We start from the raw sequence: 18,931 nt of genomic DNA on the forward strand, positions 1-18,931 counted from the left end.
TATACTGATGACCTCTGGGATATTTTGGTGGGGGAAGCCTAGGCTAGAAGTGCGGGGACATGGCACAGTGATTGGCATCATGGGGCCTTGATGGCGCTTTTCACTGCACTTTAGATTTCTTGCTCACTGGCATTTTTACAATTACATACTTTCCTATGCTCAAAAAATGCATGGGAGATTCATGAATTTTGGGCAAGTTTACCTGACTCCATTGACAGCAGGGAACACTACAAGGGCAGGGACTGGATAATGCAATTTGCTGTGCATACTGTTGTCATGGAGTCGCATCCGCTTGGTGCCACCTGCAGTTGTTCCTTGGACCGCCCCTCTAGGACCTCTCTGCAGGGGTCCCAAATGTTGGCAAGTATGCTTTTACATGCATCTTTAGTGTTTGCATTGTCTAACAGAGTTTCCAGTGTTTCCATATCCACTGGCAGGGCCGGACTGGCCATCTGGCACACGACAGAAGGGCCGATGGTCTGGTGGGCCGATCCGGTCCACAGAGAGCCGGGAAGGCTGCACTCAGCGCAGCTCCCGGCTCTCTGGTTTGTCCCCAGCTGCCGCTGAAAGGCGTGCCCTGTTGCTAAACAATATGGGGGCCGCGAGTCCACACCCCCTGACTCGCGACAAGTCCCCATTTGCGGTGTCCGCGTGCCCTTTACATGCCGCACACGAATGCCAGGGCCGGACGGAGTCCCCAATCCGTCCCTGTCCACTGGTGTTTTGTTGCTTTGTGCTCAGTTGAATTACAATTTTTCACAATGCTGCTTGTTCCACTTTCTTGCATTTCTGCTTTTAAATAATGACTGGTATTCATATAAAATGCCAGTTTGGTATGTGGCCTTTGTGTGTGAATGACAAACGTTAATGTTTTTCACATTTAAGGGCTAAATCAGGTTGGATCCCAATACGCGATTCAACCGGAATTATTGCGATCGGCCCGCGGGCGCATACGCAGCACCCGTCCTGCGCATGCGCCAGCACTTTCTGCGAGGTGGCACAGAAAATGTGATCACCTCTGCCTGTCAATCAGGCACAGGCAGTCGCGGGGCAGGGGGAGGGGTGTGTGTGGCAACGCTCTAATTCCAGGGCAGAGACGGAGCATTGCGGGGGCAGAGCCGGCCAAACGGGAGGGCAGCGCAAACGGGGACGTGATCACGGCGGCTGCATGATGTCACACACAGCCGCCGCGATCGGAAACATGGCAGCGGGCCTCATGCAGGAGGCATCCCTAATTCCTGCGTTGAAGCAGAAAATGCGATGTGATCGCTATTTCTGCTTCATCAAGGGAGGGAGGCGGCAGTCAGCATGCTGGGCGAACTTGGCCTGTGATGGGCGGCCCCCAGCATGCTAGCAAAAGGATTGCAAATTCTGCTAATTAGCATAATTTGCAATCGTTACTGAATTAGGCCCTTAATGCAGACTACAGCATATACATTGTCAGCACGCCAGATGGAAACGTACCTGGAGCATTTCAGAGACGCCAAGTAAGAGCTCTCCCGAGCAGCCTGCCTTGCTAGTGAGAAGAGCTCCACCCTCCGCAGCAGCAGAGTATTATCCCTCATACAGCACTGCGCTGCTGCCTCATTTATGGTTAGCTGAAGAGGAAAGAATGGAAAAGACAAACCGTATGTCATTTATATGTGTAGTGAAACATATCTGGGCTGTAAATGAACAATAATTAATGGCCCAAAAAATCAGTATTGATACAGCAAGGATTTATTTTATTAAGCTATTTAAGTTCTTAAAGGGGCTTTACGCTTTCTGATGGATGGAATTTACCGGTTTCTACATAGCCTTCAAAGTTTAGTTACTATGGGGCATATTTACTTTACTGCAGAAGTAAATAGAAATACAGGGGTCTATTTACTAAGCCTTGGATGGAGATAAGGTGCATGGAGCAAGCAGATCCGGTCATTTTTCAAACCCAGCCTGTGGCATGGCAGTTAGGAGCTGATTGGCTGGTACTTTATCTCCATGCACTTTATCTCCATCCAAGGCTTAGTAAATAGACCCCACAATCAAAAGGGCCTATTTATTAATATTTGCCATCTGCCCCCAATATATCAGATTACTTTAGCAATTTACAGCAATAAGGAATCATTCGCCTAAATGTATTATTACTGAGTCACCAGGACAAGAGCCTGTCCTGGCGATCAGTATGATGTAAAGTGATTATATATGTGATCACTTTAGTTCCTGCTTTGGCCAGCTGCTGCGGCCCTGCACACGCACCAATGTCTGAGAACTGTAGCCCATAGGCTACTACAGTCTAACACCATTTTCAGAAGGCATAAGTTACCGGGGCCAAGCTCTGGAATGCTCCAAATTCTGTATTTGGTAAATCCAACAGCATTGCAGCCCCCTTAGATACCTTAGAGTTGCCTTTGCCGTTGCTATCTGCTGCCGTCCCTACATTTTAAATCCTGGGACGCCTAGGAGCGGGATTCAGTTCATTTGCCGGCAGTTGGGATGAAGCAGTCAGGATACCGACTGCTGACAATACCGACAGCCGGAATCCCGGCTTACAGGGGCTGTTCCCACTCATGGGTGTCCATGACATCCATAGAGTAGGAATAGAACATGTTGTGAGCGCAGCGAGCCCGCATTTCCCTATCCAATTAGCTGCTAGAATTTTAGCCGTGGTAATTTCATTAGCTTTTTGCTTACAGCTTCAATGCAGGTGCAAAGTCTGAGAAAATTGCTATTTTCAGGTAAAAATGTCGGGATCTGGTACATGCATTAAACATGCTGCTGTATCATCATGTTTTGCAGTTATAATAGCAACCCATTTAAACTGCTTTAAGTATCATCTGAACCGTGTCGGCATACTGGTGCCCGCATTGTGGTGTCGATATAGTCAGCGTATGCCTATTGCAAAAGAAACTATCAGCACTGTTGAAAGTAGATCGGTCATCTGGACGACGTTGGGACACTTCATATCGTACACAGAAAAGTCATAAGAATAACAATGTTTTATCCTTTTTAGTGATCAGCATTCTGAACGTTAGAGTGTATTTGTAATACAATTTGAATTACCAATAAGATATTTTAAACTCTCTCTAATAACATGTATTTGATCATTCAACAATACAAGTAGTTTACATTTAATCTCAATGGTTGTTTTTTTTTTTTTAATGCTTTTAAATATAAATAAATGGTTGGTTATCAAAAGTGCACCAGTAGCACTACCAGCCAGGGCTGGATTTAGGAGCACATGGGCCTGAGGCTGAAAATGATGAAGGGCCTATAGTGACAGGTGAAGGAGCTGTGACTAGTGCAGAGTGGGTGTTGGCCACAGCCATGTGGTCCTATACATCCCCCCCCTACACAATCAGCCCCAATGTCTCCCTTAATAAGTAAAAGCAGGGGGGGGGGGGGGGGGGGGAGGCATCATTTTGTAGGAAAAAGTTATACGAGTTTAATATTATGATTTATGGCTAACTGTGTGGCAAGCAGGTCTGTGGCTGAAGTCTCATCTGCCCAATTGTTGATCTGGCCCTGCACAGAAAGATTATAAATAGTTTGCAATGGTAAAATGCAGGCAGAATGTGCTTTTTAATCTCAGTTTGCAGATCATGTGACTTGCTCACATCATGAAGAACCTTTATGATGTCACCCAGCTTTGGTAGAAAGGTCACTGCTTTGTAGAACACTGACAGATCAACTATACCTGCTGATACGACATCTCACAATGTAGGGTATGCTTATTTTAACCTAAATGTTATAAGATAGATAAATATGGCAACATGCATGCAGGATGTGATATTTTCACCCGACCATGTGACTTGCTCACATCAAAAACATACTTTGTGATGTCACTCAGTTTTGGTAGAAAGGAAACTATTTTGTAAAAAATGATCATATCAACTGTATTTGCTGATATGACATTTTACAACGTAAAGTATGTTTATTAACTACTGTTAAATAGTTTCCAGCTGACATACTTTGTCTGCTTTAATGATTTGAATTATTGTATATTAAAGTAAAATTTACATCTATAAACTACATACACTACCAAAGGTCATGGTTTACACTTAAACTGAACAGTTTTGAACACGGCTAGCCAGTTAATGCATCCAGAACTAGGCTTTCAGTTCCAATTCCTGGAGAAAAAATGTTTAAAAGAGAAGAGAATTATAAAAAAAAAACTCTAAAAACAAATACATACTTTCATACTGTTTGCATATAAATAATAATGCAAAGGGACAAGTCTCTTCCTCAACATGGGCTAGGCTACCATGTTTTCACCAGAGATATGGCATTTCTCAGTTTAATAAAAAAGTAAGTTAGCTGGGTATTATGACAGAAAAGTATGGCCAAAAACATCAAGGCCATAACTAAAGATGTTTTAGCAGTGCCGTCACACAAGGCAGTTGCACTGTACACGCAGGTACCCTGGGGGTGGCAAACTCACTACCCCTGGCACCTCATGTACAACAGCTTGTAGAGTGGAACACCACCCTGCACCCACTAGCACTATTGCAGAGCCGCCTGGAGCATCCAAGTACTTAGAATGCTCCGCATTGCTCTAATTCCCAAAAACAGCGGCCCCACCACCTAGGCGTGATATCATGATGTCACAGGTTTAGGGGGCGGGGCCGGCATAAGGTGAGCTGCAGCACTGTTTTGGCGCCGAGAAATACTGGTTACAAATGACAGCTGTAAAAGCTATGTAACCAGCCAGAAGTGGTTTGGTGTAACCTATAAAACGCTGGGTTTTTAAAAGCTGTCCTTTAAATCAAATAGTGCACTATACTGTCATATTAAGTTACAATTATTACACAAAAGTCATAACTATTTTTTGTTATCAAGATAGAAATACAGTGCTAGCAAGCATGTGATATTGCTGACCTCGTGCAGTGTGAGTCTCTTTCCTTCCCGTCTCTTTGAGTCACTTCTTCCATAGATAGCACTGTGCCTACGTATTTCTCGTTCCTTTCTCTGGCCTCCATCTGCCATGTGAAAAATATGTCCCAGTGATCGCCCCAATTTCTTGTTTATCTTTAGCATGGATCGTGCCTCAGTCACATCCCCCCGGGGCAGACCTTTCATCAACCTCTCAACACTGTCTGATATCACCTGCACCATGTCATGGTCTAGTCTTTCCCCTGTTGTGGCATATTGCGTTCCTCTTCCATCCTCTTCCTCATCAACATCCTCATCATCTCCTTCATTTTGATCTGGAGACACTTGAACCGCCCATGGTCTGTTGTCCAACTGTGGTGGAGATCTCTTCTCATGATGTTCTTGCTGCTCTGGTAAGCCAAAACCTCCAACACCTTTGCTCAAGGTTTCAGAGCTACAGAGATGGCCATTAGACTGCCGCCCTACTCTACCCAGTGTCTCGGATATCTTGAACAAGGGTATACTGCCACTAAGAGGGACACTGCCCAAAGTTGGCTGGTTGAACAGTCCTGGATTAGTAGCCCAATCTCTTAAAGCCTTCTGCAGTCGTCGGACATGCAGAGGCTTTGTTGCCATGCCAACCAAGGACATAATCTCCAAGAATTCATCTTCCCCAGCTTCACATAGTTGCTGCACATCATCACCACCCTGTTGGATAAAGGTATCATAGTAACCTAGTAAGTTGGCTCGTTGCAAGACGCGATATAGTTGCAGCTCACCCAGGGTACGTGGAAGTGAAGATGTGTCTGCAATGACCCTAGAGATTAAAACAATAATTAAGGGATATTTGCAAACTGGAAGTAACAGCAAAGGAACAATATACAAACATATATACAGTAGATATTAAAAGGTTTAGGTGTTTTTTTAGGGAACGCTAAATCAATCTCATATAGATACGATTCAAGCAATTACTCTAAAGGTTAGACGTATCTCTACAGGTGGTCTTCAGTTTTCCGGCTGTCGGGATCCCGGTGCACAGTATAAAAGCGCCAGAATCCCGACAGCCGGCATATCGACACTTTTTCTCCCTCTTGGGGGTCCACGACCCCCTAGAGGGAGAATAAATAGCACCTGCCCGCAGCAAGCCCGCAAGGGGCTCATTTGTGTTCACCACGCTTTCGGTATGCTGGCGGTCGGGATTCCGGCGCCGGTATGCTGGACGCCGGGAGCACGGCCGCCGGCATACCATACTACACCCATCTCTACTTATATTTATATTTGTCACACTCTCCAATCCAAAATGACTGAAAAATAAATATTAGTAAACGAGACAAAACATAGCAATATAGTGTTACATGTCTAATTTAAATAAAGCCTAAACCTGGGTACACACCATGCGGCAGTGTGACCCACCGACATGGCAATGCGATGTAACAATACATTGCATCTGCCAAACACACAAAGCAATTCGCTGTACGACGGCATGATGTATCGTTACATGCTACATCTAATAACACCGAGTTGGTCGTGGAATCATCCCATTGGACGTACAGCACATACAATGGGACAATTCATTGAACGACGGCCCAGAGTGACCGATTGGGGGCACACTATATGATGTGTATGATATATAATTTTGATCCACATCGGAACAATGTATCATGCAATATATTTTATAGTAAGCTAAAGGCATATTGATAAAGTATTATTTTTTTTCCCTCTGACGGACAGCAACACTTAAAGATGCTGATACCGAGTTGAACGTTTGCAAGTTTGCAGAGCAAACTTGTGTGTTATTCCACTGCACATGCTCTGGAAAAAGCTGACTATGCAGAGTTTGGCAGAAGGGTACATATACATCTTTTGTACCAAGTAAAGGAACCCAGGTTATGACAGTTATGAAACTCAGCGCTCTCAGGGATAAACCTAGGTAGGTACACACTATACAATTATCTGGCAGATAATCTGCCAGATTTAGCTGGTTGGAATGAAAATTTTGTAATGGATGAGAGCAAATGGCAATCGACCATTTACCCCCAAAAACTGCAAAATGGACAAAACAGTCGTTCATCCAAGTTGGTTAAATTTGTATCTAACCAATTTGTATGAATGACAGGTTTTGTTAGTTTTCCAGAGTTTGGGAGCAAATGGTCGATTGTCATTTGCTCTCATCCATTACCAGATTTTCATTCCAACCAGCTAGATCTGGCAGATTATCTGACAGATAATTGTATAATATGTACCTAGATTAAGATTCCGAACAGCTGCAAAGTTCAGTAGAACTCTGCATATGGGAAAATACTGTATACACTTTTTTTCCGCATAGGCCCTTAAGTGTTGCTTTGAAAAACTCACAAACACACTTGCTATACCAGACACCCACACACATTGCGCAAAGCAACCACAACACCTACACAAACTTGCCTTGCTTAAATCTATCACACAAACACCTACACACATTTTTCTTAAACTTTATACTCTCAACTACAACCAACCAGTAATTTACTTCCACAACCACCTCTTCCTCTTCAGAAAGTAAAATAAAGCTATTTTTTTTATAGTAAATTATTCAAAGTTCACATCATTTATAAAGATATAACCTTATCCCACAAATGTTACTAGTACATAAATGTTCATCTTAATTAGAATGAAATAAAGATTTGTAATGCAGGTCTGAAAAGTGTAAATTGAGCTGTTTGCTTTTCAAATGACTCAGGGCCTAATTCATGTCTGTACGCACATGCCTACGCAGCTGCAGAATTGCTAATTATCACAAGTGAAGCTGCCGCCCAGAAAAGAATACAGATGCCCACCAGAGCCATTGCTAACCCATTTGCAACTGCGTAAACATACGCAGACTCTAAGCAATAATGGGGAACATTGATAACAAGGGAAGCCCCATGGCTACGCAGACTGGCCACAGCAGTAGCCATAGGGCTGCAGGAGCTATGCAGTAGCGATGCAGGAGCTATGTTTTTGTACATACATGATCGCAGCTGACGGCACAAACACATCCTGAAAATTACCATGACACTCCTGTGTTTTTGCTGCGGCTCCCCGTCACCTCAACCAAATGGTCCCTTCCTGTTAATCACTCAGCAATAAAAATTTCACTGCAAGTGCGATCGGAACAAGCACAGTCTGCCGATAACCACTCAGTTGCGTGAACATCGCATTGCGTACAAACATGAATTAGACCCTCATATATACTGACACCACAGTTTTAAAGCCAATATTTCTAGAACAATGCACAGCAGGAAAATTACCATAAAGCACACGTCCATACTGGGATTACTAAACAACCCTAGTGTACAGACCACCAAAGCCAACATTTAGGGTCAGATGTATCAAGCCTTTGAGAGAGATACAGGGGTCTATTTACTAAGTTTTCAATGGACATAAAGTAGATGGGGATAATGTACCAACCAACCAGCTCCTAACTGTAATTTTTCAAACACAGCCTGTAACATGGCAGTTAGGAGCTGATTGGCTGGTACTTTATCTCCATCCAAGGCTTATAAAATAGACCCCAAAGTGGAACATTTGCCTAAAGCAACCAATCGGTTTGTAACTCTCATTTCATATACTGTGCTAGAAAAGTGACAGAAGCTGACCAATTGCTTTGGCTAACCTCTACTTTATCTCTCTCCACGGTTGAAGGCAAAAAATATTATTAGTCACTGATTAGCCTTAAAGTGTCCCAAATGTTAACTTTCTGGGCCATTTATAATACGTCCTATCCTTTGCAAACTTGTCAACATTTTACATAACCTCTACAGCAAGATCCATGTGGAGGGTGTGGATTGATTGAAAGATAGACAGTACATAGACAGACAGTCAATAGGTTGATACCAGATGGTTGATAGTTAATAGGTTGACAGGGTCAAAAGGTTGACAGTTAAATGGTCAACATGGGCTTAGGTCGACAGGGTCATAAGATTGACAGGTTCAAAAGGTCGACATGCAAGGTGTCAACACAGAAATAGTTGACACTTTTTCCCCATTATTTTATGGCAGATATAAAACCATGTGTCTATCCTTTTTGTGTCATCAATTTGCATGTTGACCTTTTGACAACATCAACCTTAGTCCAAGTCGACCATTTAACCATTGACCTTGTCAACCTATTGACTGCCGACCATCAGTTGTTGAGCTATTGACTATCTATGTACCGCCTATCTACCATCCGGATACCCCCTGTGGAGAGATAAAACCGGGCTTCTCAATATTGCAATCTTTCCCATGTACCAGTGTGTCTGTGTGCTGTGTGTGCGAATAATCCAGGACCGTAAACTGGTATGACTTGTTTGTTCAATTGCCAATCTAGTACCGAATGAGGGGCCAAGAGCAGAATGTGTAGGACACACAGAACATTGTAGCAAGTGCTACAGTATCCAGATTACCAGCCTGTCAGAGTCACCAAATTATAATTTAATGCATTATATGTTGTACTGCATTCTTTGCTGTGTAATGGGCCCTACACACAGCGCGATGTGCCGCCAAGGTGCCCGATGGCCGATACGGCCGACCCGGCAGCGGGGGGTGATGGGGGGAGTGAAGTTTCTTCACTCCCCCCGTCACCCGGCCCCATAGCCCTGCATGCTATTATGGACGATATTGTCCATATTGGCTTGCATGCATAAATGAGACGGCACCAACGATGAATGAGCTCGTGGCCGCGTATCATTCATTGTTGGTGCCTACACACTGTATGATATGAACAATATCTCGTCCATTAATGAATGAGATTGTTCATATATTTCAGTGTAATCGCTAAGTGTGTAGGGCCCTTTAAGTATAAAACTCAGGGAAGATCAGAGGCACATATTATAATCAACGGTCAACTGCACTTTTTTCCCCAAATTGTATTTAATAGGGACACCAGTATTGCTTTCTGGACGCAAAGCAATATAATCTTAAAATAAAATACAACCTTACAATTTATATAAAACAAATTAGATTTACTTTGTGAGAGTGATGTATGCCTGAAGCTACAATTGATTAGAAGTGAATAACCTATTGTTGAAATGGGAGCACAGACTGCTACAGTATGCGTTGGATTCCACCCACTTGTTTATTCATGGAATTACCGAGGTAGAGTGGATAGACTGGGTGTTGTTCAAATGAATACCCACGTAATTTTTAGCATTGCCACAGAAATCCCACAATGTCATACTTCACGGCAAAGTTATGCATACCACAATATATAGTTAGAATGTTTGAATAGCAGAATTATATATGTTTTTTCCAATAAGTGCATTAACATTACCCAGCCTAGCCCTCTGATATGGATAAAAATAAGATTTTACTTACCGATAAATCTATTTCTCGTAGTCCGTAGTGGATGCTGGGACTCCGTCAGGACCATGGGGAATAGCGGCTCCGCAGGAGACAGGGCACAAAATTTAAAAGTTTGACCACTAGGTGGTGTGTACTGGCTCCTCCCCCTATGACCCTCCTCCAAGCCTCAGTTAGGATACTGTGCCCGGACGAGCGTACACAATAAGGAAGGATTTTGAATCCCGGGTAAGACTCAAACCAGCCACACCAATCACACCGTACAACTTGTGATCTGAACCCAGTTAACAGTATGATAACGTAGGAGCCTCTGAAAAGATGGCTCACAACAATAAACAACCCGATTTTTTTGTAACAATAACTATGTACAAGTATTGCAGACAATCCGCACTTGGGATGGGCGCCCAGCATCCACTACGGACTACGAGAAATAGATTTATCGGTAAGTAAAATCTTATTTTCTCTGACGTCCTAGTGGATGCTGGGACTCCGTCAGGACCATGGGGATTATACCAAAGCTCCCAAACGGGCGGGAGAGTGCGGATGACTCTGCAGCACCGAATGAGAGAACTCCAGGTCCTCCTTAGCCAGGGTATCAAATTTGTAGAATTTTACAAACGTGTTCTCCCCTGACCACGTAGCTGCTCGGCAGAGTTGTAATGCCGAGACCCCTCGGGCAGCCGCCCAAGATGAGCCCACCTTCCTTGTGGAGTGGGCCTTGACAGATTTAGGCTGTGGCAAGCCTGCCACAGAATGTGCCAGTTGAATTGTGCTACAAATCCAACGAGCAATCGTCTGCTTAGAAGCAGGAGCACCTAGCTTGTTGGGTGCATATAGTATAAACAGCGAGTCAGATTTTCTGACTCCAGCCGTCCTTGAAATATATATTTTCAATGCTCTGACAACGTCCAGCAACTTGGAATCCTCCAAATCGCTAGTAGCCGCAGGCACCACAATAGGCTGGTTCAGGTGAAACGCTGATACCACCTTAGGCAGAAAATGAGGACGCGTCCTCAATTCTGCCCTGTCCGAATGGAAAATCAGATATGGGCTTTTATATGATAAAGCTGCCAATTCTGACACTCTCCTGGCTGAAGCCAGAGCCAGTAGCATGGTTACTTTCCATGTAAGATATTTCAAATCTACCGATTTGAGTGGCTCAAACCAATGGGATTTGAGAAAATCCAAAACTACATTGAGATCCCACGGTGCCACTGGGGGCACAACCGGGGGCTGTATATGTAGTACTCCTTTTACAAAAGTCTGAACTTCAGGAACTGAAGCCAATTCTTTCTGGAAGAATATCGACAGGGCCGAAATTTCAACCTTAATGGACCCTAATTTGAGGCCCATAGATAATCCTGTTTGCAGGAAATGTAGGAATCGACCCAGTTGAAATTTCTCTGTCGGGGCCTTCCTGGCCTCACACCATGCAACATATTTTCTCCAAATGCGGTGATAATGTTGTGCAGTCACCTCCTACCTGGCTTTGACCAGGGTAGGGATGACCTCTTCCGGAATGCCTTTTTCCCTTAGGATCCGGCGTTCAACCGCCATGCCGTCAAACGCAGCCGCGGTAAGTCTTGGAATAGACACGGTCCCTGCTGAAGCAGGTCCCTTCTTAGAGGTAGAGGCCACGGATCTTCCGTGAGCATCTCCTGAAGTTCCGGGTACCAAGTCCTTCTTGGCCAGTCCGGAGCCACGAGTATCGTTCTTACTCCCCTTTGCCGTATAATTCTCAGTACCTTGGGTATGAGAGGCAGAGGAGGGAACACATACACTGACTGGTACACCCATGGTGTTACCAGAGCGTCCACAGCTATTGCCTGAGGGTCTCTTGACCTGGCGCAATACCTGTCCAGTTTTTTGTTGAGGCGGGACGCCATCATGTCCACCATTAGTCTTTCCCAATGGACCACAATCATGTGGAAGACTTCTGGATGAAGTCCCCACTCTCCCGGGTGAAGATCGTGTCTGCTGAGGAAGTCTGCTTCCCAGTTGTCCACTCCCGGAATGAACACTGCTGACAGTGCTATCACATGATTTTCCGCCCAGCGAAGAATCCTTGCAGCTTCTGCCATTGCCCTCCTGCTTCTTGTGCCGCCCTGTCTGTTTACGTGGGCGACTGCCGTGATGTTGTCCGACTGGATCAACACCGGCTGACCCTGAAGCAGAGGTTTTGCCAGGCTTAGAGCATTGTAGATTGCTCTTAGCTCCAGTATATTTATGTGAAGAGACGTTTCCAGGCTTGACCACACGCCCTGGAAGTTTCTTCCTCGTGTGACCGCTCCCCAGCCTCTCAGGCTGGCATCCGTGGTCACTAGGACCCAGTTCTGTATGCCGAATCTGCGGCCCTCTAACAGATGAGTACTCTGCAACCACCATAGCAGAGAGACCCTTGTCCTTGTCGACAATTTTATCCGCTGATGCATCTGCAGATGCGATCCGGACCATTTGTCTAGCAGATCCCACTGAAAAATTCGTGCATGGAATCTGCCGAATGGAATCGCTTCGTAAGAAGCCACCATTTTTCCCAGGACTCTTGTGCATTGATGCACAGACACTGTCCCTGGTTTTAGGAGGTTCCTGACTAGTTCGGATAACTCCCTGGCTTTCTCCTCCGGAAGAAATACCTTTTTCTGAACAGTGTCCAGAATCATCCCTAGGAACAGCAGACGTGTCGTCGGGATCAGTTGGGATTTTGGAAAATTCAGAATCCACCCGTGCTGTTGGAGCACTACTTGAGTTAGTGCTACTCCGACCTCCAGCTGTTCTCTGGATCTTGCCCTTATCAGGAGATCGTCCAAGTAAGGGATAATTAATACGCCTTCTCTTCGAAGAAGAATCATCATTTCGGCCATTACCTTGGTAAAGACCCTGGGTGCCGTGGACAATCCAAACGGCAGCGTCTGAAACTGATAATGACAGTTTTGTACCACGAACCTGAGGTACCCTTGGTGTGAAGGGCAAATTGGGACATGAAGGTAAGCATCCTTGATGTCCAAGGACACCATAAAATCCCCCTCTTCCAGATTCGCTATCACTACTCTGAGTGACTCCATCTTGAACTTGAATTTTTGTATGTACAGGTTCAGAGATTTCAGATTTAGAATAGGTCTTACCGAGCCGTCCGGCTTCGGTACCACAAATAGCGTGGAGTAATACCCCTTTCCCTGTTGTAGAAGGGGTACCTTGACTATCACCTGCTGAGAATACAGCTTGTGAATGGCTTCCAATACCGTCGCCCTGTCGGAGGGAGACGTTGGCAAAGCAGACTTTTGGAACCGGCGAGGGGGAGGCCTCTCGAATTCCAACCTGTAACCCTGAGATACTACCTGCAGGATCCAGGGGTCCACCTGCGAGTGAGCCCACTGTGCGCTGAAATTCTTGAGGCGACCCCCCACCGCCCCTGAGTCCACTTGTAAGGTCCCAGCGTCATGCTGAGGCCTTTGCAGAAGCCGGGGAGGACTTCTGCTCCTGTCAAGGGGCTGCTTGGTGCAGTCTCTTACCCTTTCCTTTGCCTCGGGGCAAATATGAATGTCCTTTTGCTCGCTTGTTCTTATAGGAACGAAAGGACTGCGGCTGAAAAGACTGCGGCTTTTTCTGTTGGGAGGGGACTTGAGGTAAAAAGGTGGACTTCCCGGCTGTTGCCGTGGCTACCAAATCCGATAGACCGACCCCAAATAATTCCTCTCCTTTATACGGCAATACTTCCATATGCCGTTTGGAATCCGCATCGCCTGACCACTGTCGTGTCCATAGACTTCTTCTGGCAGATATGGACATCGCACTTACTCTTGATGCCAGAGTGCAGATATCTCTCTGTGCATCTCGCATATAAAGGAACGCATCCTTTAATTGCTCTATAGTCAATAAAATACTGTCCCTATCCAGGGTATCAATATTTTCAGTCAGGGAATCCGACCAAGCCACCCCAGCACTGCACATCCAGGCTGAGGCGATTGCTGGTCGCAGTATAACACCAGTATGTGTGTATATACTTTTTAGAGTATTTTCCAGCCTCCTATCAGCTGGATCCTTGAGGGCGGCCGTATCAGGAGACGGTAACGCCACTTGTTTGGATAAACGTGTGAGCGCCTTGTCCACCCTAGGGGGTGTTTCCCAGCGCGCCCTAACCTCTGGCGGGAAAGGGTATAATGCCAATAACTTCTTTGAAATTAGCAGTTTTTTATCAGGGGTAACCCACGCTTCATCACACACGTCATTCAATTCCTCTGATTCAGGAAAAACTACAGGTAGTTTTTTCAGACCCCACATAATACCCCCTTTTGTGGTACTTGCAGTATCAGAGATATGCAAAGCCTCCTTCATTGCCGTGATCATATAACGTGTGGCCCTACTGGAAAATACGTTTGTTTCTTCACTGTCGACACTGGATTCAGTGTCAGTGTCTGGGTCTGTGTCGACCGACTGAGGTAAAGGGCGTTTTACAGCCCCTGACGGTGTCTGAGACGCCTGGACAGGTACTAACTGGTTTGCCGGCTGTCTCATGTCGTCAACCGACTTTTGTAGCGTGCCGACACTATCCCGTAATTCCATAAACAAAGCCATCCATTCTGGTGTCGACTCCCTAGGGGGTGACATCACCATTACAGGCAATTGCTCCGCCTCCACGCCAACATCGTCCTCATACATGTCGACACACACGTACCGACACACAGCAGACACACAGGGAATGCTCTGATAGAAGACAGGACCCCACTAGCCCTTTGGGGAGACAGAGGGAGAGTTTGCCAGCACACACCCAAGCGCTATAAATATATATAGGGACAACCTTAATAAGTGTGTTCCCTTTATAGCAGCTCAAATATTATAAATATCGCCAATAAGTGCCCCCCCTCTCTGTTTTTACCCTGTTTCTGTAGTGCAGTGCAGGGGAGAGTCCTGGGAGCCTTCCTCGCAGCGGAGCTGGGCAGGAAAATGGCGCTGTGTGCTGAGGAGAATAGGCCCCGCCCCCTTTTCGGCGGGCTTCTTCTCCCGGTTTTTTTGGAACCTGGCAGGGGTTAAATACATCCATATAGCCCCAGGGGCTATATGTGATATATTTTAGCCAGAATAGGTATATTACATTGCTGCCCAGGGCGCCCCCCCCAGCGCCCTGCACCCTCAGTGACCGCTGGTGTGAAGTGTGCGGAGAGCAATGGCGCACAGCTGCAGTGCTGTGCGCTACCTCATGAAGACTGAGACGTCTTCTGCCGCCGGTTTCTGGACCTCTCCTCTATTCGGCATCTGCAAGGGGGTCGGCGGCGCGGCTCCGGTGACCCATCCAGGCTGTACCTGTGATCGTCCCTCTGGAGCTAGTGTCCAGTAGCCTAAGAAGCAAATCCATCCTGCACGCAGGTGAGTTCACTTCTTCTCCCCTAAGTCCCTCGTTGCAGTGAGCCTGTTGCCAGCAGGACTCACTGAAAATAAAAAACCTAACAAACTTTTTCTAAGCAGCTCTTTAGGAGAGCCACCTAGATTGCACCCTGCTCGGACGGGCACAAAAACCTAACTGAGGCTTGGAGGAGGGTCATAGGGGGAGGAGCCAGTACACACCACCTAGTGGTCAAACTTTTAAATTTTGTGCCCTGTCTCCTGCGGAGCCGCTATTCCCCATGGTCCTGACGGAGTCCCAGCATCCACTAGGACGTCAGAGAAATGTGTTTGAAATGACATCACACTGCACATGTGCAGACTGCCGAATTAGTTTGGCAAATCAATTTCCTAGTCTGAGGTCTGAATGGTAGATGTCCCGCCGGGATCCTGACCAGATCCCGTCCAAGCCCCACCTAAGAATGGTGACCTGAGGTCTGCAAAGAGACACATTATTAATCATAAGAGTGAATGGATACCAGTTTCTTTAATACTTGCGTCACTTTTATATATGCATTACTGGAGTGAATGAGCTTTCCCTATTATATGTATATGAATAGGACCCCTGTTGTGACAGAAAACTCAAGTCCCTTTGCAGTGGAGAAAAAGCCACATGCCATCCCTAAGGCAGGGAATCCGCCTGTACAAATGCCCTCTCCATCCCTTCACCTCGTTCAAATAATCCCATCCATTAAAATGAAACCTATTGTAGTTTTTGCTTTCAGTGCAAAGTGAGGAGCCCTCTATCCGGGATGTAATCATGTTACCGGCGGTCAGGATCCTGCCGGCAGTGGTGAATTTCCCATTAGGCACGTGCCTAGGGGCGGCACTTTGATGATTGTGTTGGTACTGTCAGCCTAAACAGTACCAGTAACTGCAAAATATTTCCACTGTACTGTACCATATGCAATCTTGAATGGAGTGTAAACAGGTAGGACATGCACAGACTGCCCCGGTAAGCTGTCCTACTTAAAATAAAAAAATGTCAGTTTTTCCCACCATGCAGTACAATCTACTGCATGCCTGCAGGCCCCCTTAATGCAAAGGACAACAGAGCTTTGCCCTTTAACAAATAGAGACCCAAATATGGTCAATTTTAATGCTGCACAGGATTAATAATAAAAATAATAGTGTTTATTTAATACAAGGTACTGTTGGTCATGCTTTTCACAGTTCTGTCTCTTGCCATAACCCGTGATTCTCATTATTCTCTCTCTCTCTCTCTGTGGCTGTGAGACATTGGGGGATATTCAATTGTTTGAAAAGTCAGTTGGGTGTCTGTTTTTTCCCCCTATCTAATAGACAGGAAAAACAGACACCCAATCCACATTTCAAACATTTGAATTCCCCCCCATTATGTGATGTTTGAGAGAGAAGGTTCTGTAGCAGAGCGGTAATAGAACTGTAAAGAAGGAATTACTTTTAGCTGGTTATAGGCACATATACAGAGCATACTTCCTACCTAGTGATGTTTGAGGCAGAGTGGGGACCTAAGAAAGGATCTAAGTCTTGTTAAAGAATAGAATGATAGCAAGGCATGAGACAGTAAGATACATTGGGGGCACTGTGATGGTATAATGGGGGTCATTCCGAGATGATCGCTAGCTGAAAATGTTCGCTGCGCTGTGATGATGCAAAAAAAGGCACTTCTGCACATGCGTATGCGGCATAACAGCCGAAGTAGTTTCACACAAGGTCTAGCGAAGTTTTTCAGTCGCACTGCTGGCCGCAGAGTGATTGACATGAAGTGGGCGTTTCTGGGTGTCAACTGACCACTTTCAGGGAGTGATCTAAAAAATGCAGGCATGCCAGGAAAAACGCAGGCGTGGCTGAGCGAACGCAGGGCGTGTTTATGACGTCAAATCCGGAACTGAATGGTCTGAAGTGATCGCAAGCTAGGAGTAGGTCTGAAGCTACTCTGAAACTGCACAAAATTATTTTGCTGCCGCTCTGCGATCCTTTCGTTCGCACTTCTGCTAAGCTAAGATACACTCCCAGAGGGCGGCGGCATAGCGTTTGCACAGCTGCTAAAAACAGCTAGCAATCGAACAACTCAGAATGACCCCCAATGTGTGTAGAGTGCAATGATGGTATCATCAGTTTAAAAGTGGGGGGGACGGACAAAAATTGCACTTATTGCTGGTTTTAGATAAGCTATTTGAACGGTTCAAAAAAACCTTCCCATGTAAAGCACCTAAATGTTCCTCCTCCCAAGGGTTGATGTATCAAGTAGAAAAACAGTGGAGAAGTTACATATAATGACAGGGGTATTGGTCTTTGGGTCAACACAACTTAGGTCGACCACTATTGGTCGACATGCGTTAGGTCGACAGGGTCACTAGGTCGACATGGTTATTAGGTCGACATGTACTAGGTCGACGGGTCAAAAGATCAACATGAGGTTTTTTTAAACTTTGTTTGGTGTCGTTTTCTTTGTAAAGTGACGGGGAACCCCAATTAGTGCACCATGTTCCCTCGCATGGCTCGCGGCTTGGGGCAAGATGCCTCGCTCGCCATGCTTTGGGCAAGGTGCCTCACTCCGCTACCACTGCGCTCGGCACAGGTTACCGTTCCCGTTTGTAGTCCATGTGGATCGTAAAATATGAAAAAGAATTGAAGAAACAATAATGTGAAAAACTCATGTCGACCATTTGAACTGTCTACCTAGTACATGTCGATCTAATGACCATGTTGAACTTGTAACACTGTCAACCTAATGCATGTCGACCAATATTGGTCGACCTAATGACTGTCGACCTAAGTGGTGTCGACCTAATGACCGTATCCCAATGACAGGTAGAATCTAATTTATTGCTATAGGCCTCTGTCCCACTTCTCCAGTCTTTTCACTGCTTGATACAGCAACCCCCTAGACACTGATGTGCATGATCTGTATTATTCCCAATAGCTCACTCCCACAAATACACAAATCTAATATGCGCACATATCCAACCTCTTGTTCCACATAATAATCTCTATCTATCTATTTTTACTTGTCTGTCTGGCAATCCATAATTTCATTGGTAAACTAATATTTAAGAATAGTTCCTTTCAAATAATTATCTACAGTATGTCCTTTAATTGACTGTTTTGCAGTATTACTACAGCAGTTTTCTATTTCCTCAGTGTAATTCTGAGAACCTGTCCTTATTCTGCATGATTTATGAGTTGGGCCGTTTTTAGAATTAATGATGCACTGGATATGACAATTACAAATGAAGGTGCCTTGAATTTGCATTCTCAATGCCTCTCCCTTCTAGCCATTGGTCTACCTTGTTCCAATTTTACATGTTGAGATTTAGTGGAAGGGGGTGTACACTGTAAATTGTATTATTTTCATGTACAGCGTTTAAGTGTTGATTGGTACAGTTTCATATACATACATACATACAGTTATGTTTAGCACTGA

At 45.3% G+C, this 18,931-nt stretch overlaps 1 protein-coding gene across 2 annotated transcripts in view; it reads right to left on the reverse strand.

Annotated features, from left to right (window-relative positions):
* The window catches only part of NAB2 (NGFI-A binding protein 2), a 110,746-nt gene that overhangs the window by 38,539 nt on the left and 53,276 nt on the right, over positions 1–18,931 (reverse strand). For both annotated transcript variants that reach the window (XM_063952437.1, XM_063952438.1), the window contains exons 2-3: positions 4,855–5,665; positions 1,465–1,598 (exon numbers count right to left, since the gene is read on the reverse strand). In XM_063952437.1, coding sequence (XP_063808507.1) covers positions 1,465–1,598; positions 4,855–5,665 — 945 coding nt within the window. The remainder of the gene's footprint in view (positions 1–1,464; positions 1,599–4,854; positions 5,666–18,931) is intronic.

Source organism: Pseudophryne corroboree, chromosome 2, assembly GCF_028390025.1.
Source record: "Pseudophryne corroboree isolate aPseCor3 chromosome 2, aPseCor3.hap2, whole genome shotgun sequence".
Taxonomy (NCBI): Eukaryota; Metazoa; Chordata; class Amphibia; order Anura; family Myobatrachidae; genus Pseudophryne; species Pseudophryne corroboree.